The sequence below is a fragment of the Malurus melanocephalus genome, unplaced genomic scaffold (genome assembly GCF_030028575.1).
Source record: "Malurus melanocephalus ecotype Western Australia unplaced genomic scaffold, MMel_1.1 scaffold_190, whole genome shotgun sequence".
In the NCBI taxonomy this organism is placed as follows: Eukaryota; Metazoa; Chordata; class Aves; order Passeriformes; family Maluridae; genus Malurus; species Malurus melanocephalus.
The window spans coordinates 1082313-1102922 of NW_026623422.1; the positions used below are offsets into that span (position 1 = coordinate 1082313).

At 40.4% G+C, this 20610-nt stretch overlaps 1 protein-coding gene across 1 annotated transcript in view; it reads right to left on the reverse strand.

The window, feature by feature from the left end:
- Positions 1-777: 777 nt before the first annotated feature.
- PELI2 (pellino E3 ubiquitin protein ligase family member 2) overlaps positions 778-20610 on the reverse strand; it is a 62624-nt gene continuing 42791 nt past the window's right edge. Inside the window, exons 3-6 of the mRNA XM_057373213.1 lie at positions 9001-9102; positions 3986-4183; positions 3499-3687; positions 778-1389 (exon numbers count right to left, since the gene is read on the reverse strand). Of these exons, the coding sequence (XP_057229196.1) occupies positions 823-1389; positions 3499-3687; positions 3986-4183; positions 9001-9102 (1056 nt within the window). The 3' untranslated portion in view covers positions 778-822. The remainder of the gene's footprint in view (positions 1390-3498; positions 3688-3985; positions 4184-9000; positions 9103-20610) is intronic.

A 20610-nucleotide genomic window follows, 5' to 3' on the forward strand; every position in this document is an offset into this window, starting at 1 on the left:
TAAAAAGGCCAAAATACACACACAGAGAAYATCAGCTTAAAGCCCAGAGCTAAGCATGGAAAACAGTAAAGTGGTTTCACCAGATGCAGGTTAAATGGGAAAAAAAAAAAGACAGAAAACAATCAGCCATCTCCCATACCTAATAGCCAGTGGATATCTATTACACTGAAAGGAAATCAATGCAAACAGGATTTCCTCAGTTTCAAGTAATCTTTGATGCCTTTTTGGCCAGCTGTGTTATACCATAATAGATATTTTAATAGCTTTTATCCTYGACACTTTAGGCAGCTAATTTTTCTCTTACATATCCAATTATCTCTAGTGAACATTCACCTATGGTTGTCCACACATTCTGTATTTGCTCCTTGAGAAACTATTCAAGTTAAATTATATTGCAAATTAAAGACAGTTACATTCTGTATGTTCCTTCTAGATTTGAAAAATAGGTTTTAAAGGCTTGTCAAAGTTTAGAAGAAAAAACCTTTCCATTAAAAAATCTTAGCTTAAAAAAATCATTTAAGACACCTTTTTTTTGATCCGGGTACTAATAAAAAGATTACAAATATACTACAATTTGACCAAGAAGACTCCATGAATATGCTGCTTTTGAGCATGCAACACCACTGATATCTGTCAAGTTCCAGGTATCAATGTATCCCAATTCCACCAAAGTCCCTCCATTTCCTCGTCGCTTCCCCAACCCCACCCTACCGCCCCTGTTAATAACATTATAAAAAAAGGTAAAATCTAGAGTTAGTGGCAAAAATCTTCACAGTAAATCGTTAAAGAAAACTTTTATTATGGTCACTGCAAAGCGATTTCTCAGTCGATGGGGCCCTGAAAGATGAGCTTGACGCAGTTGTGCTCCCCGGAGAGCTGCGTGGCGCAGAACGGGCAGGCGGCGTGGAACGCGTGAGTCCCGTGGGGCAGCGGGATTTGGGACCAATATTTGGCAGTTTTCTCGGAGCACACGTGTCCACAGGGGGTGAAAGCGTGGGTGGGAGGCCCGGCGTCCACGTAAAAGCCGGCCTCGCAGCCCAGCCACAGAGGCACGTAGGGGCCAACGGTTCTGCACATGGGGCACTCGCGCTCGTTGGCTTCCGTGTCGCTGCGGTGGCCCCAGTTGTGGTAGCCGTGCACGTGGCCGCAGCTGAGGTAGGCCCAAGGCTGCTTCTCCTCCACCACGTCCTTGCGGTTGATGCTGGGGAAAGCCAAGGTGTTCAAGCCCACGGGGCACTGGGGCCGCGCCGCGTTGATCTCCTGCCGCAGCGCCTCGATGTGTTTCTGGGTGGGCGTGTGCAGCAGTCCGTCCGCCGTTCTCCACAGCAGCGTGGCCCCGCACAGGTCGATCAAGGAGCCGTCCTGAAGGATGTTGGTCTCGTTTTCTACCTGGTGGCAGGACACAAGGGGAGCTGGTTTAGCCTCAGAGCTTTTACAGGTCAGTTSTGCACCCTCATTCTCAGCATCAYCCCCTTTACGTGACACTTACAAGCACCAGTCCCTTATTCTGTGCATTTCCAGTCGCAACACAAATTATTATACCCAGTCTTCAGGCCTGCMATTCTTTGGGAAAGGTATTAAATTACTAATCACTCCTTACCCCTGAGCATGCACTTTTTTCTCCAATATTGATTCTCTGTGTGCCTTTGTCATATTTCAGTAAGTCCTGATAGACTGAAGAAAAGACGTGCCATTCCCTAAGGGCTGCATTAGCAGATTCTCTCCTGGAATTATTTGCCCACACAGACTGAGAGAAGCTGCTCACACAGTTAAAAAAAAAAACTGCTATTCAGGACAGATCAGCTGTCCTGTCTCTGAGATACTATTTTTTCTGGGGTTGTGGCATTTTGCAGAAGCATGGACTTGCAGAGTGTGCCTCAGCAGCACAGGTACCTGCATGGCTTATCATTGCAGCAGACTGAATTACCAGCTGAATTTCTCAGGTGACAAATTCTGCAACTGAAGCCACACAGGCTCAGCCTGTGAACAATTAYCCACCCCACTCGTTAGGCCTTTGATTTAATGAGGTATTCCAAGGAAACACAGCCCCAGTGTGCACTGCCTAAAGGCTTCTCTCTGATTAAAAGCAGGTACTTAAAACATTTTCAAGGGATTATGCCAAACACACATTGCACTTGGCTGAAATATTCTTTATTTAATGTCACAAACATATAAGCAAAATGTGCTTTTGCTATCACTTCATTAATGATTAATATATATTCAAAAAGCTCTTTATAAAATTAAAGAGAAAAACAGACCTATTGCCTGGCTTTACTCACAGAAAGTATGCAGAAAATACCACTAATGCAGAACAAATWGCTAAATACAAACAAATACATTAAGTAGGTCACATGAAATCATCACATCTGCCTAAGAATACTATGAATGACAACCAATTTGGCATTTACATTTTAATCCAGTTTAAATTCACAGATTAACTGTGGATCATCCTTGCAGAAAACACCTCAGTGGTACAACACAGACTAGAGATAAGAGGTCACCAGTGCAAAGTAATTCCAGCAGAAAAATTTAGTGGTTCAAGCAGAGATGAGAGAAGCCTAGATTTGATGCTCTTTTCAGATAATTCCTYCACAAACAGCCAAGCAAAAAGCTCCCTCATACTCAACGTGTTCAACTCATTATACAGCCTGCATTTGGTTTTATGAACCCAATCAACGAATACTGATCACATCAATACCAGTGTGCCATGTAATTTTATTTAAATGAGAATTCAAGTCATTTTGGATGCAGGGAGGGGGATTCATTTGTTTTGCTGTRCCTCTCTTTAGCAGCACTAAAAAGGTGTTTAGCTACCCACGTTCAAAGCTGCAATTGCCACATCATCTGTCCAGGTCCCCAGGCGACATTCCCTGCCACCGTCAGTGTGACAAAGCAATTTATGTCCTGCAGGGCGTCTGCTGAAAGCAGAACAGCCCAACTCCGTTCCCCTCACTCTTTCAGCAGTCAGTTTTGTGAAAAGCCAACAGCAGAGCTGCAAAGTCAGTTCTCTCCTGGCTGTACGTGTCATGGGTCTCTGGCAGCTGAAATGTCTCACTTCTGGGAAAGGAAAAGGCCACCCTGACTCACAGGAGAAAACAGGAATATATTTTCAGGGCTTCTCTTACCTTCCTAGTGGCAGGGAAATTAAACAAAAGCTGCTTTACCCAAACTGCTTTTGCAGTAAGTGAACTCTTCAGGCAGGACTGCAAAAGACAGCTCCCCRTGCAGCAAATTCCAGACATCCCCATGCCCCAGAAGAACATATCAGAGATGGACATTCCAGAGCAGAGCTTATTTAACTTTTACACTCTGTGCTATCCTCAGTTGGAAAAGTGGCATTAGCAGAAAGTTTTGAGTGTTCTCCCATAARTAACAGAACAGCAGTGCAAAATCTGCTGGAACACACAGAGAYTTGGATGCTTGCAGTGCCGTAGCTGCCTCCATCCAGGGCCAGGAAAACAAGTGTCCCTCTTTTCATTTTAGTCACTTCCCACTTACCAGTTTGCCCCTCTGCTGAGCAGACCTGGTCTCCCGGAGCGTGTACACATCCCCACAGACKGAGATCTCCCGCCACACTCCAGGCTTGGACTCCTCCGTGAAGCCTCCTTTGGGATGCATCACCAGCACCCCATTGGTTGTCAATCCATCCATGTGGCCATCAGGGTTTTTCCACTTGGCCGCTTTTTCCTACGTGTGACAGTCACAATGATGATCAAAAATACATCAAACCAACCTAGAGAAAATCCACTAACAGTTACTAAAGCAGAGCTTCATTRTTAAAGGCAATTATGACCATGAGTCTCTGCTGGTGATAACTCAGGCACATAAAACTGCAGTTGCTACTTAACACTGCAGCTGCTGCATTGGAGTAATAAAAGTATAATGGCAGTACAAGTTATCAACCAGTATAAGGAGATTTGGGGGCTTGAAAATAACAGAATATAAACCAGAGTTTGCTCATAACATCATTATTAGCAGTACTTACACCAAGAAATATATTTTTAGACGAGTCAAAGCCAGCTGCAAAGATCCGTGCTGTGTAAGGTGGGTTTCTGTCACAAACAATCCTGCAGGCAAATCTGGAGATAGTGCTCTGCGTAATCTGGGTTTCGTCATTATTTTGACTTCCAGAAATAGTATCTGTTACTACAAAGTCTATTGGGCTTTCTGTTGACCTCCCAACCTACAAAAAAAATTAAGATAATGTTATAACTAGAAATGCCCACAGAAATATGAAGCACTGAGAACAAATCTTTGCTAGGTTAATATTGATGACATCAGTAAACTGCCATCTACTGATTTTTTGGATGGCAAGATTCAACCAGAGCCTAACCTGTATTTCCACATTTGTCCTAGGCAGAAATACATCACAGACAAAGAATGACAAATTTTCATTTACCACAACTGATGCTCRTGCTTGCTTGAAACAAATCAACACAGCTGATTTGATTAAGAGTATTGTCAACAAAAAAGCATTATCACYTTGCTATTTCCTCATCCAACCACAGCAACTTCCTTGCTACAACGTTCTGTCAGTTAAGAACACGCTGGCTTGGATTGACAAGTTTTATTCACATTTCCAGTTCTAAATTCATTTGCCATGAAAATAAAGGACTTCTTTTAGACCCAGAACTCAGTTATTTTGATATGTCATAACAAAAAGCTACCCACCTTCATGTTTTCAGGATTTGTAGTCCCAGAAAGAGGAGTTTTCAGGCAAAACCCACCATACAATTAAATTCATTCTTAATCATGCACATGSGTGACTAACAATTAAAAAACTCTCTTCAGCAGAAAAGAAACAGACTTGATCAACAGACAGGAATATTTTTCTATCTTGCCATGTTTAAGTTTGAATTCCAAATCTGGAAACATCTGGGACAGAAAACTTCATGACTACATGGATGGAGGGATCTATCTGCCAGACAGATAGTGAGGTTTTATCAATATTTCTACAGGCAAATTAGTGTTACACCAACTTTGAACTTATCTGGGAAAGTGGAGCTGAGGAACAAGAAGTGGAACAGAATAATAATTTCATAGACACCTTGTGATCAAACAGAATTAGGAATACTCTTCACATGAAACTACCTTCAATATCAGGTATCTACACTGACATAAAATAACCTCCTCACTAAACATGATCTCACTGTCTCCCAAGAAGTTACATTCTGCTTAGATCTTGCTCTTGAAAGCCAGCTATGGGGAGTCAGTGGTTCCATCATTAACAAACATCTCTGCAAACTACATCTGCTGGAAAGGAACATTGTTCAGGAGTCAAGGAAATTAATGTGATTAACACTCAACTCTTGTCACAACTGAATTGATGGAAATAGTACAGGGATCTCTCCTGTGCTTCCTTCCTGCTTCAAGCTCTGCTTTGCACTCTAACAAATGTCAAAATTCATGTCTTCAGTGACACATCCAGTTACTGTCTCCACATCACAGGTCTGAGCCCAAGCAGAAAATGGGATGAGCTCTCTGCAGAGGAAATACTCAACGAGGCCTAATCAAAAGTATACATTTCAATTTCTCACAGAAAGTGTCTACCWGAATACCCAAGAGACAGAGTTTAGAAACTATTTAATATGGGATATTTCTGATTTATATAACTTGACAACTTGAAGCTAAATCTTACAAAGCAATATTCTTCTTCCTTTTACAGTATTATTTCTAACAGGTTTCAATTCCCCACCCAAAGCAATTCCTGTTAAGAGTCAGCACCGAGAAGCAGCAGGAACCTCATGAATAACTTTTGACTGTTCTCTCTCTGTATGTGGAGTCTCTTAAATGATAATCAATAACAAATATGAAATTAATTTGTTCATAACAAGTTTCTGCCTCTTGCAGTCTCTGAAATAGATCATTCTCTCAAAGCTTTTATATGCAATTAGAGAAAAGCCTGCCTCATTTTTCTTTCAAGGATGACAAARCACACAAGTGTGTGCTCCCAGCCTTTCTTACATCACACTAATCATTCACCATGAAATCCAAATATGTTTGGATATAACCATTAAAATCTATAAACAATGCTTCCATGTGGTTTTTAAGGCTCTAAAATGACACGTAATATTTTATGTAAACACAACAATTACTTAACTCATTTGTGCCACAAGTATGTCTGTGCAAAATCAAATATTTTAAATATTTTGTTTTCTTCCCTTTTCCTATTGAGAAAGCCTTCCTTGTGCTACTTTTCAGCATTAGAATTTATTTGAAGAAGTGGCCYTCAAAACCTGGCAATTTTCTCATGCTCTGCATCAAATAAGAAATTTGRGAATGAGATCACCTGAAAAGCAAATCCCTAGGGAATAAACGAAAAACTTCACGCTATCAACATCCACCCTCCAAAACTTTTAACTCATCTGATGTTGCAGTCAGACTACAGTCACTACAGACTTAGTTCCATTATAAGAAGCTGCTCTTTACACACTTCATTACTCATTTTTCTCCCACTTTCCACCACAGCACAGAAGACTTTCTTCTTTCTAGCAATTTCAGGCTGTATTTTGGGACCCTTCTTGTTAACTGTGTTATATTATTTCCCTAAGTTACTTCCAACAAGAAACCATAAATCTCTGAGTGCTGCAGAAGGCAGYGAGTGTTGTCTCCTCTGCAGGTGATTGTTAAAGGCTGTGTGAGAGGCAGCAATGCCTTGGTTTGCTCGTGTCTGCTGTCAGTCACAGCAGTGCTGTTAAAACACCGCTCCTGACAGCAGGCAAAACCTGCCAGCACAGAAYTGAACAGCTGCAGGGTCTGGAGCTTCAACAGAATTTCACTCTGATCAGAGTGAGAATTGGACTCTGCATTTTCTGAAGGGCCGTTCTTCAGAAAAAAAAAAAATCAATGTTTCGTATTGAATGTACCTGCTTCTTGTATAAACTTGTAGTTATTTAGGGTAGGAGCTACATATTTTGGTTCTTTGTGGTGGTATGAACAGATATAATCAACTCATTCTTAYCCCATCAACTTCAGCTAATGCATCACCAACAGAATGGTTAAACTCTAWAAAACATCTTCATTTATGACTGCACATGGATGCTGGAGCATATAGAGTCTGGGAGATGCATGTYTGCACATTCTTTTTGTTATTAAATTAAGAAATCTGACCTAGATGTCACTAAGACAAAAGTGCATAATAGCATTTATACACAGATTTCATTATATCATTATATTTAAAAAAAAAAAAAAAAAAAAAAAAAAACACAAAAAAAAAAACAAAAAAAAAAAACCAAAATGCAAACCACAGCACGGCAGCTCAGGAAGCACAGTGGGAATCAAGTAAAAAAAAGCCAAGTGACTTCCCCAGGATAATACATACTGGGGCATCAAGGCCCAGGATAATCCTGTGATCCAATAATTATCCTTCCCTTTTCAACTTCCACATCCTACCCAAACTAGGAACACACATTTGAAAAGAAAACAGTAAATTCCAAGGATTGTCTATCCAAGTGATGTTTGACCAACAATGAAACTATTCTGTGGATCAACAGACATAAAATTTTCACCATGTACTACAGGCCTGCACTAAACATCCTCAAGTAACTTTTCTCCAACAGATTCATGAGAACAGTTAAAATCTAATGGCTCATATAAATAACTGAGACCTCTTCAACTGCTCTGGGCTTTGATTCAGTGAGAAATTATTGCCACGGTCTACCAGACCACTCCTGTTACCATTCTCATCAGCCATCAGCAATCCTCAGGAAACAGCCAAAGAGCAGAAACAGGAACCAGGACACAGAGCTGGGAGGTCACAGTGAGGTCAAGTCACAGCAGGACCCCCTACACCTCCCCAGACTGAAACAGCATCTTATCCCCCCCAATAAAAGCTGTTCCCTACCACTAGCACTTAATCCAATAGCTGTCTGTAAAATATGCCCAGAAAAGCAGCTGTTCTGTAACCCTTTATTCATTTTTAGTGTACTCAAGAAGGAGTACAGCTTTCAAACATGGTTTTTTAAAATTTACATCCAGGAAAAAATTTCACTGGAGCTACTCAAGAGCTAAACAAGCATCACACAGTAACCCCAATGGATGGGTTACATTTTTCATTCACTAGTTGACACTAGAAAAACCTATTTCAGTTCGCCGTGGCTGTTCAATCCTTCACTCTGCAGCAAATGAACAGGACTGGGTTTTAATCAATTCCTATTTGGACCYAATAGTTTCAGTTACACTGGGAAAATTTAATATAGAGCAAAACACAGAAGTCAAGAGAAGCAAAAACCTCTCCAAAGAGCTATTTCCTCCTCTGCCAACAGCACTCCACTGCTGACCCTCCTGAATATGAAAGGCTGAATGAGGAGAGATAACAATTCACAGTGAGACACTCTAATTAGAGGTCACAGACAAGACAGATCTGATCAGTCTAGAATGAAAAGGTGCATGTTTGGATTCTCCAAGTTTGAAGTCTAGGTTTGCACAGGATTTCTGCATTCTGTTAATATACATAAAAATGTRTAATAAGAAAATCATTCAGGTTACCAGAATGTTAAATGATGCAGAAAACCAAATAGATGGGAGCTTAGAGAAACTCAGCCTAGTGCCCTACACCACCTGAGAGAACAGTTCATCATCCATCACTGGTTTGTCTCTGGCACTCCACAGCTCCCACACTCTCCTCCCACCTTTATTTTTACCTTCCTCATTCCCCATCCCATGTCCTACTACTTCCACTTCCCTTTTACTCMAGCTACATGATTAACTGGAGAGTGGTGGATGTAATTCTGTGCTCATTCATGAATCCMAACAGAGCACACATTTCTCCCCAATACTATTTGTCTTGGGAGAAAAAGCAGAGTACAGTTAAAAGCACAAAGTCAGATGCTGGTTTGTAAAGAGCAGAATAATGCAAAATTTCAAAGTGCTCCCAATATTAATGCAGCTGRGTTAGACCATGAAAATCCCACAGATCCCAGAGAATACCCAGAGGATAATGCASAACTGGGGTTCCATATGTTGCTTTTAAAAAACAATCCAAGTATTTCAGAGCCTTACCTGAAACATGTCTGTATCTTTATCATGAATATATTCCACAATAACCGTCTGGCTTCTAGATAATGTGAAAGAGATACTGTGATGACCTTTAGAGCTGATTGCCTGGTAAATAAAGAAAAAAAGAGGTCTATTACACACAAAAATATTGTAATCAAATTCATTTTGCTACATAAACACYTTTGCTATGATCAGGAAAGCAGTGTATTGTAACATGTTATTACAAGGATGGCTAAACACATACAATAGGATTTTATTGTTTGTTTTTAATGGAAAACTCCAAGCTGCACTTGCTTTTTTTCCAGTTCAGAAGTACCCAATACTTACCTTTTTTTACAGTTTAGACTCCAAAAACCATTTTTCTTTGAAATTGTATTTAGTTCCTAACCCCTGTACCAACTTGTACTCTAGCAAAGACTTGGGAGTTGAGGGAATTTTGGCTTGTTTTTACAAAGTTTAAAACAGATTTCCAGTTTAAAAGTGCCAGGATTTCAGAGATATCATTACTGTCAGGTAAATTCCTGTTTATATCAGAAGGATCCCAGAAATTTTATAGAACTCGTGACAAACCCAAACACTCTCAGTGTGATTCTCCTCGTTAAAGGGTACTTCTTACTACCTGTCAAAGTAAAAAGGTCTCTGCAGATATGGATTTAGTATCAAAGACTAAATAGTATTTCAGTATTTAAAACAAGTCAAGAAGAAGACAGCTCCTCTTTTCTGCTTTATCTTAACCACAATTGAGGGAAACCAGCTGAGAAACTGAATCTCTTGGCTAACAGGGAAATAGATGTAAATATAAAGGTCCATATAACCACACACAATTCTGGAAGGTAATGACTGTTACTGCTCAAAAAACACTTTGCAGACACTTAAGCAATGAATTAATAGGTTAATTAAAGCTTTCTCCAGTTTTCAGCTGAGGGGATAATTTTCTCCAAGAGGTTCTCTCACTTGCTCCATTCCTTCATAGTGCTTTTCACCTTAAGAATTCACAGACAGGAATGATTAAACTAAACAACTAAATATATTCTACTCATCTGCCTGCCACCTCTCACAAAAGCCTAAATTATGCCAAAGCTACATCAATTATTGAACGAATCATTAAAAATCCTTCTGAATGCTGGAGGTATTAGAAACATCTATGTGCATACTAAAAGCCTACTAAGGGTTAGCAAGAGTATTCGACACAGAATTATTGAAAACACATAATGGAAGAATTGTTTTTTGCAAACCTCATGCATTTACAACAGCAGAGACTGCTTTTACAACATGCCTCTGGCTGGAGGCTCTAGCACCTGGTCTAGTGGAAAATGTCCTTGCCAATGGCACAGGAGTGGARCTGGATCATCTTTAAGGTCCCTTCCCACCAAATYATTCTAAGATCAGGCAAKAGGACCTTTCCCAGTACTTCCTTTYTGCAAAGAGGCTTTTACAAAACTTGCAGACAAAGCCTAGATTCACCCATTTTGTTTCAGGAGTTGCAACAGCTGAAAAGTGATGTAAACATACTTGGTAATCAGAAATAGGCAGATTCTGAGTTTCCCAGATTATTTATAGTGTTTTGCAGTAACCACTACATTGGCACATAGTTGCAAGAACAAATGGCATCAAAATGCAATTCAGATGAAGTCACTAACACCATGATCTGCCAGGACACTCAGCTGTGGTCTGAAAAGCTTTTCCTCTATGCATTTTTGACAACTAAGAAAGGGATCTCAAGCCCCAGGTGTTCCTAGAATATACAAAAAATAAACAGGAGACCCTTACACCTTAACTGTTAAACTTAACATGGCAATAATCCATGTTATATTCATATTATCAGAATATAATACTTCAAACATCAGAAAGCAATAGCTTTCCTACACAAGATTTCACTCATTTCTACGTGCCTCCACTGTGTTGCAGTTGGGATACAAAGGAGGACAGAGTGTTAAGGTGACAGTCCTGAAATGTCAGGGTAGGACAYAATCATCTTCTTTTCTGTGTGTGCTCCTTTCCCCTCCCAACTTTTTTTCCTCATCTACTTCCCCTCCACTTTGTTTTCCACTATTTATACCCAGTTATTTTCAGTGAAGAAATGCTACATTTAATTTCCTGGAATTGTGTAATCGTTTTTGGGAAAAGCCAAGAATGCTATGAGAAATGTTTCAACTTGTGTGTCTTCAGTCTGCTCAGGACCAACAGTTGCTCCAATTCAGACACTTCACAAGCTTTTTAAGTGCTGGTGTCAAAGCAATTGGCCACTTCAAGTAAAAAAAAAAAAGTATTTTAGGAATCACACAAAACAGTGGAAATATCCTAATAAAATACTACTGTGAGTGGAACACAGACACAAGCAAAAATCATGAAGGCTTTTTACCGCCTGAGGTACTGTAGAACCACACTACCACAACTCTCAAAGGAGTCTGAAGATTGATTGCATTAAACCCCTTAAATCTGGTTTGTAGCAACCAAAAGAGTGAGTTTGCCTTTTTACTCTTTTTAGCATTTAAATTTCCAGACTGTTTTTTCTGTCAGCAGGATTTTCCTCTCAAACCCCCTTGATGCTGTCACGTAATTGCCCTGAGGTAGCAACTGAAGACACGAGAAAAGCCCTGAAGAATTGCCACAAGAATTACAGCAGCTTCACAAGTTCTGGCAGATAAATTCAGAGTTTCAGGCTGGACAACACCATGTCCAGGCAGGAAATAGGACCAGGAAGAACAAGAACCTGACACTAAACTTTATCTCTCTCTTCACTTCCACCCCAAGGCTGCCAAGACCCACCAGAGTAATAGTGGGTATTTTCTAAGCTTTTTCTCAGAATCCACTAAGCTTTTGAGTAAGTGGAATTGTAGAATAGTTTTGGTTTTAAAACACATTTAAGATCATAAAATCCAGCCATAAGTCCCAGGGTTGTGGTTTCACCTGAGAGAAATCTTCCTTCAGGCACTTCCAGCATTCTGGACTCCTTTACTCTTCCCTGAGCTCACTTTGAGCAGTTTGCTCGGATCTTTCAGGTTCTTAGAGGTATAATGAAAATTATCAACTGAACAGGAAAAAACCCACCCTGAATTAGACACAAATTCTGGAAAAACCTCACTAATATCCACAGTCTGAGCTTACCAAGCCCATCCAAACCATGCAGCTCCAGGTTGGCCATAGCACATCCCACCTCTTGTTCAGTAGGAATTGCTGGTGAGGAGATAAAGGTTGGATGAATTCAGCTGCCTACACAACACTTTGTTTTATGAGACATTTAACACCTAAACGTCTCAAGCTGATAAGCACAAACAATTCCCTTTCCTTTGGAGGAAACAGTAAACTGGAGATGAACTGGGGGACTGGGGGATGATGACTGGGGGAGCAAATAACAGCAGCAAGAGAATTTTCCAAAATAATTCCACTGTGAGTAAATAAATCACAACCCCATGAACAGTGGGGCTGAGGGATTTAAAAAAGTACAAATGCCAAATAAAAGCAGCAAGGGAATCCTCAGGTGCCATATTCTTCATGGCATGAAGGGACAGATTTCCTCAGAATGTTTCCAAGACAGAGCTCGTGTYTGCCCAGCAATCCATCCATCTCCATGGGGTTTTTCAGATGGAGGCTCCAACTCTCAGTGTATATTGAGCCTGCTCTTAAGCTGAGCAGGAAGATTCCTCCCCATTSCTCAAGATAAACCCCACAGCATCCCCCACTAATGCAAGATTTGTGTTCCAGTGATTTCAGCTCAAAACTGCCCTATTTTAACCAAGACTGAAAGGAGAAAGACCATGACCTCACCCCCACAATAACATAGCCTAAGTAAATATTCTTGCCTTTTTTTTTTTATTTTTTTTTATTTTTCAACTTTGCTAGAAGCTCAAATTTCCAGTTATTTCCTTCCCGCGGGCTGGAATTACACTTGGCCTTGGTTTTTCCCCCACCTCCTTACACACACTTTTTCATTCTTGCTCCTTTCTCTCCGTTTTGAGAACAAAACCTCGTTCCAGCACTTTGCCCTCACAATCAAAGCAGCAGCTAAAGGCTACGACTTACAAATCTGTCAGGTCTCYGAGGAGCCAAGATCAAATAGAGATCAAACAGAGTCTGCTTTCCCAGCAGCAACACTGCAACTCTGCCAGCCCCTGGAATATCTCAGTCCATCTGAATCCTTTGCTCTCTGTTCATTCCCCTGCAAAGGTGGATGCTATCAGTTTTCTCATCATTTCAAGAAGTGAGAAAATAGAATTCCCTCACCCCACATAAAATCACCTCGTAGATAAAGGGAATAAGARTATAGAAGGGTTATATTTAAAAACYAGTMTTTYTTAGTGCTCTGCTTTTTTAGCAAAGATACAGAAWAAGGAGGGAACAAAACTAAAACTTAACAGATCTTCAACAGATATCCCTGAAAGCAGAGATGGCTCTTTAGTCAGATTGTCCACCTTTACCTCCTCCACTGAATTTACAWTTCCTCAGCCAGATATTCCCTATCTACAATCATGTCCTGGTGCCACAGCAAACCCCTGCACACTGACAGTGCTCTCATTTCCCTCAGTCACCCCCAGCCCCTGAGTTCAAGAACCGGTCAGGAGCTCACGGCACCATTACATCAACTTAACACTATTAAGTCAAACCCTCCGTGTTAGAAGAGTGTCAATGAACTACAGAAGCAGATCCCAAAATTCTCAGAGCCTTTAGGCTGCTGCTTGCAAAGCTTACAGGCAACAAGTCTAATCCACGTCTAGAAATAGAGATTTTATTGCTTCCTCCTGGCTTGCAAACCATGTTTCCAAGGAATGAAAAAAAAAAAATTAAAATCTCTGCATTTGGAAATTTAAAATTAGCCATTCCCTTGTGCCAGGTGAGCTCCCTAAAGATGGCAAGAGGGACTTAACGTTATTACGGTCACCAATTCTTGTGCACTATAGCAGAAATAAAAGCTAAAATCCATTAAGAAAGAGGCAGATGTCTCACAGGAAGGGCTGCTTCATCAGAATAGAAGTTTTAGTTAGTTAATTAGGTTGGATTAGGACAATAAAATGATTTATGGGAACACTTTAGTTTTCTTTGTTGGTAGTCAAGCTGACCGACACCACAGTGACRTGTTTAAAATTAATGACAGCAGAGCCTTCATGAGTTAAATGCTTTCGGACTTGGCTGCTGGCCTTCCATTGCTTTTATAAAAAGAGAACACAAGAAACACTCAGGGATGTCAGACAAAAGATCTTGCAACTTAAAAGGAAGCTTTAGCCAGCAAGGAAGGAAGCCTTCAAAWGCAAARAACACATCCCATTTCCACTGGATTTTTGGACAGACTGACTGTCAGAGCCAGCAGACTGAGTTATCCTAAGAAAACGTAACAAAAGCTCATGAGAATAAGACACTGATATTTACCCACATCAGAAAAGTGTGTCCACTTGGGAAGTTTCCCAGCAAATAAAGACAAATGCCAATTCATCAAACATTAGCTAAAGACTGTTTGCAATTTTACCCTGTCACAACTTAAACCCAACAGCAATTGCCCAGAATTACTGCTTCTCTAACASTGCATTTCAATACATTTACACTGACCTCTGCCTACAGATACAGCTATTATATATATACTGCAATTTTCCTTCAGCCTTCTGCAAAGAAAGAGACATTATTATGGAAATCTTATGGGTTTCATGTGCCTGTAGGAGAGGCTGAAATATCTGTACCAACCAGAACAGTGGCCCAGCTCTTCACTCTGCATCTGCACAGCTCCATACAAGCCCATTCTTCCACATTTTTCCCTTTCCTTATAAACAAGTRTGTACATTAAAACTGCAACAACATCTATGCAGTCATTTCTGAAATACCAATGTTAACACCTTGTCTGTCTCTAATACTTCAGCTGTCAATATTCTCTTGACAACTAAATGAGTATTAGGAAATGGCCAAAAAAAAAAAGACCAAGAGCCAGTAACTGCATGTAGGGAAAGAAATGTGCCACCGTAAAGAAATTAAATTTTGTCACTTTGAAACGACCTACGTGTGGCAAAGTCTGCAATCCCTGTCACAATGAACGAGTTGAAACATGCAAATGCCAGGTCACCCACGCTGTTCCAATTTATTGAACGCAGATCACCCCCAAACTTAAGGCACGTGGGCTCAGTGACTACGCAGAAACAAAGTCAGCAGAGTGAGTTTATTTACACTTCATGCTTTTATGGCTTTTGAAGGACTCACAGGTTGGTTCTATGAACCCTTTCCTGCTGAGGTTGGAGGTGGGAGGGGCGAGAAGGGACAGCACATTTGTCTCGAGCACACATCAAAGCCATCTGTTCCAAGTGCACATGTGGGGTTGTGTAATGCCACTCGAGCAATTCYCCATTTATCAACTCAACAGGCAGATGTTAAACCATTTTCTCCTTTTGCTGAATCTGTGTTGTTTCAGACAACCAGCCAATGCCACACACAGCACCCTCTCTAGAGGCAGCATCAAAACATGCCATTCTTTGGGAACTGCAGCAAGGAAAGAGGCAGAAATGTAAGAGTTTTCCTAGACAAGCTACTATAAAGCTATGTCAGGCCTGATAAGACAATTGGCTGTGCTCTGCTTTTCCAGAGAAGAATGTAGAACAGGCTATCCTCAAACAAAAGGGAGTACTCAAAATGCACAGTGGATTGTTGGTTAAATTGAACTGATTGAAGCTGGGGGTCCAAACCATCAGACCAGAGTCCTACCTGTTACCCAGGGCTCCTGACCAGCTCTGCAAACCCAGCTGCTCCCCTTAGTAAGTAAAAGCAGCTCAAAGCAGACACCCGTTTACACCAACAGGCACCAATTTTATGATGCAGTAGCTCAGGACTCGCTTTGTAAATCACAACTTTTGGTGCTTGTGAAGCAACACTTTACAGAATCAACCTATGAATCATTTTCCTTCCAATCTCACCTTTTCACTTCTCTAACCTWAAAATTTTTCTTCTCTCCTTCCATTTTATTCTGTCCATGTTCAGTAACATTATATTACAAGTGATCTTTCACCCATCTTTGAAATTATCTGTATTTTTCCTCCTTTAGCCAGCTTGCTGAATTTCCTCCCCTAAGCAGACCAGAGCTAGAGACAGCTCAGAGGCATCACCCAAAGCTGCAGCAGTGGCAGATACATCAASTACCCAAAGCATAAATCTTCCTTTCCAAAATCCAGAATGCTCCTCTGGACACATTAGTGCCTTCACAATGCTGTGACACTTCCTATCACAGCTGCTCTGGAGTTACCTGYTGGGAATCTGTGTTGAGGACACATTTCACCACTCTGGAGACTCAGGAGACATTTCTGTTCATCGCTGTCCTATGCACAGTTTCAGCTGTTTGATAGGAGACCTTAAGCGATGTTGTATGAGACTGCCATGTGCATATTTCTGGAAGTTTTGCATTTTTTTTATATTGGCAGTCAACAATAACTTATCCATACTAAAAAAAGTCCCACTACTTCTCATTTACTCCAGCAGAGATTTCATTATCTCAACTGATCACTACACAGTATATATGGGATCTCCCACTGTATTACAGGTTAGATTTCTATATTCTTGTCAATACAGATTACAACCAAATTATTAAGGTAATTTTTTAGGACACCAGTGAGACCTTCCCTGATGTGTAACTTTCTGGAAAGCAAAACTTCTGATCCCAAAACTCCTGGCRTTAATTTCCTAAGGGTAGGAATTTCTCTGGGAAGACTACAAGCCTGTAGATTTAAACATGAAGGCATAAACACGATTTTGTCACTGCAGCTGGATCACATCCCCAAAACTCTTGACACACCCACAAARATATCAGTAATTAGAGAAGGATGCAACAGTGTTTGTAACTGAACATTCTGGTGCCAACAGTCTACAATTCATTTATACACACCAGGAACAAAAGCAGCAGATGCCTGGCTACACTCATGTATTTGGGTATGCCAAGCACACAAAATAGCCACAAATTAGAATCCTTAACTAAAAGCCAGACAAAAAAAAATATAGTGATAAAGTCCCCTCAAGGGCTTCTATCAATACACAGACTGAAAGATTTGTACACTYGGCTCATCAGCAGTGAATGCTTCTGTGAATCAAAGCACCCCTGAGCACCAAGCTGTGCCTGCCTGCCAAAGGAGAGCACATAATAACACCAGGAGAAGCTGCAGATCATTCCACAGCTCCCTGAAACTATAAACTGCATCTGACACAAGTCAGTTTTACATTAAGATAGCCAAAGACTCTCCAGACAGTTACCTTAACAGACCGGTTAAGCAGCTGCACAAAACTCTCAAGAGGGAAAAATAAAAGCAAATTCTTCTTGCCAAAAAGCCATTCAATGCTTCTAGAAAGCAGTTACATTTTATAGAGCCCATCAAGGGACAGAAGCTGCTTTCTAGAAATCACACTATAGAATATCRTCCTGAGAGAAGGCACTCTTGGACAGAACAAACCCAAAAGCAATCAGGTTCCTTTTTACTGGTCTGGRATTCCTACAGGAACTGCAACAAGCCATTGCAAAATGGACTTTGTGGCAATTCCCTCCGTGAAGACATTAAAAAAAAAATCCTGTAGAATAGTTCAGCTGGTGGTGCTTGAACCAAGTTGAGCAAACTTGACAGAAGCTCTTGGGAAAAGTAWGCTAAGCCACCTTTCAAACAGAGCATCCTTACTGCAGGAGATTTTTGGGGGCAGAAAGCACAAGACAGGTAAATCTGTAGGATCAGTCTCCAAAAGGGATGATCTGACCTCTCAGTTCACTAACACAAGATAATAGCCCACATCTTGCATATGGAAAAATACCACTTTGGGTTTCCTTAGCCCTACAAAYATACAGTGAATGCAGTATTTCTAACCTTTCCAGTTCTCATTTATACACATTACCAAACATCTTCCCTGTGCAAAGTTCAGAGAGCTTACTCACATTTCTAATACACAACTTAGTGTATTTAAAAACACACACACGMTCTGAACTGTGTTTAACTGAGCTACTTAAGTGATTTAAGTCAACAAGATAATACATTAAACAGCAGTCAGAATTAAATCCTGACTTACGTGCTGCATGGGAGTTGAAAAATTAACCTGCTAACAAGTGGGAAGCAAGGAGCTTTCCTCACCACATGTGCAGTTGCCAAGCTCATTTCAAAACATAAGTGACTGTAAACCCCTCTGGTGCTGTCTCTGAATCTGTGCAGAACTGAAAACAAGGCTGGCCCCAATTCCCAAACCTTTTTAAATTATCCAAGGGAGAAAAAAAAAAAAAAAGACAATCTCTGCAGCCAGGAGATGTCATGGCTCTGGGAGCATGTGGGATCCAGTAGTACCTCTCCATCTCGTAAATTGAGAAGGACAGTGAGAAAGCAACAAGTACAAATCCCATTCTAAGTCACTCACTGGAACCACAACAAAGTGATTACAACCAAATTTAGGATTCATTTATCGCAAAGTGTTTTGTCTCTGGGTGTTATTCCAAAAATGTTACTGTCCAAGCTACCAGCCAGGTTCACAGAACACACACAACACCAGTACAGGGAGCTTCAGCTGAAAGCCTCACATTTACCTTCAGCATCTCTGTGTATTTACTGAACTTCAGTGTGGAATAAGGGATTGGGGAAAATTTCAATATCAACAGCACACTAGTGAGCAAAGCAAGCACAAAAGAACTGTCTGAGAGCACTTGAGCCAAAATACAGGTCATGTCTGCCACTAAATAGCTTTGATAGCAGTGTGGAGCCAAAGAGAACTTTTGTAGGAGAGTCCAACACAAACAGTCACTGTTGTAAATGTGCCATATCCTCAGCCCCCATGCCCAGAGCAGAGTGCTCTGCCTCATGGTTTATAAAATCATGGAATTGTTTAGTTACATTTCAAACTCCAGGGTGTGAAAGGCYGAGCACAGGGCAATTAACAGCCAGGAAAATTCAAGTCTGTAGACAGGCATTTGACAGAGCAGCCACATCTGCTTCACTCCCATCAGATAAAGACCACCACAGCCCATTACTATTCTGAGTTGGTAGCAAAATCCCTCCCTTTATAGCTTTGGAATGGAATAAATTTAGCTTACTCGAGATTGTACTGAAGGATATTCTGCAGCCCAATTCCCAGTGTTCAGAGAAAGTAATTAGAGGATTAGTCGCCTCTATTGGTCTCCATTCCTGTTATTTTCATTGTGTTCTCAAATTCGAATCTTCTGTCGTTTTCCAGTAAGATTGATACAGACAGAAGAGAAGGGAAATTTATTTCCCGAAAATTTAAATCTATCATGCCGGCTTAAAAATTCAAGCCACAAAGATTCATTTTAAAATTTATGATCCTGGAATTTGGGTTTAGCACGCTGTACTAGATGCATCCACATCAGGAAATTACCACTTATCTTTTCTGCAGTTTATTAAAATTTAAAGCAAGCTTTACAGGCAACTTGCTTTCTATTCATATGTAATGTCAGATAAGAGAACAGCTCATCAGAAGCTCTGCACTTCACACAACATGATTTCACCAGTGATATGACCTGCTTTGCCCCTCTCCAAAACAGGCTGTCTCAGACAGAGGCACAGCAGAACTCCATCCCATATTAACATATTTTTTCCAGATGCACCTTYAGTAAGAAAACCCAAATTATCTGAACACACACACACACAGTCGAAAAGATTCTTTTAAAAAGAAAAAGGCAGAGCACAAGATTAGAGTTGCAGGAGCAAAATTATGGGAAATATCACTATTTCTATGAAAAACACAGTACCCAGGGGTGGGTGGGATTCGAGGCTTTGTATTAAATGAAACAGACACCGAGAAACAGTATTAAATAATGACACAACGTACTTAGCAGGCCCACAGTGYAAATAAGGCAGTTTTAATTAGGGTTATAGAATATCCAGTGCTTCCTAGGATAAAGCAGCCCACGTTTATGTGGAGAACAGATTTATGAAATTACAAACAGCAAAAAGCACTTCAAGGACCTTATTTTTCCCCACAGCACGCCTGGGTAGGAGTTCTTTACATAAAAAATAATTGTGTTTCCCAGTATTAACTGATTTAAACTACATTTTTAATTTGGTGTCTTAAACGACTTGATTTTTTAAATCAAGTTGTTTAAGCCAGTAGGAAAATTTTTGCTGTGTTGATTCTTCTCCTGRCAGATCTTTGAACCCCAGTCTCATGACATTTAAGGCTATTCAGCAAACAGCACTATCAGGCTGTCAATAACAAAAATGATAAATGCATTCAATATTATTGTTTAATCCAAGAGAAATTCGTGAATTTGCATACATGTTTCTGAGAGCTTTAACAGCAGTATTTGACATGTTTCAAACCACTTCATTATCCACAATTTTACAGGTTTACCAAGAGCAGGGCTTGCAACAGCCATCACACATTTCACATACAGCTCAAGAGATCACTGCTTACTCACACATCRTTTTTATGCTGGAGATAAGGAGAAAAAAGTTTCCCTTCTGCAACTTTCTGCCAAAAAACCCATTCTGACTTTCCAGAGAGCTGCYCCATAAATCCCAGAATCATCTAAATCAGTTCCATTGTCCCTTTCCTCTGCACCCATCCTCATCTCCTTTACATTCTCTTGACCAAATATTTAATGACAGTTGTTTTATGATTTGGACACATATACATATAAAATTAAAAACATTGAAATCACARGGGTTT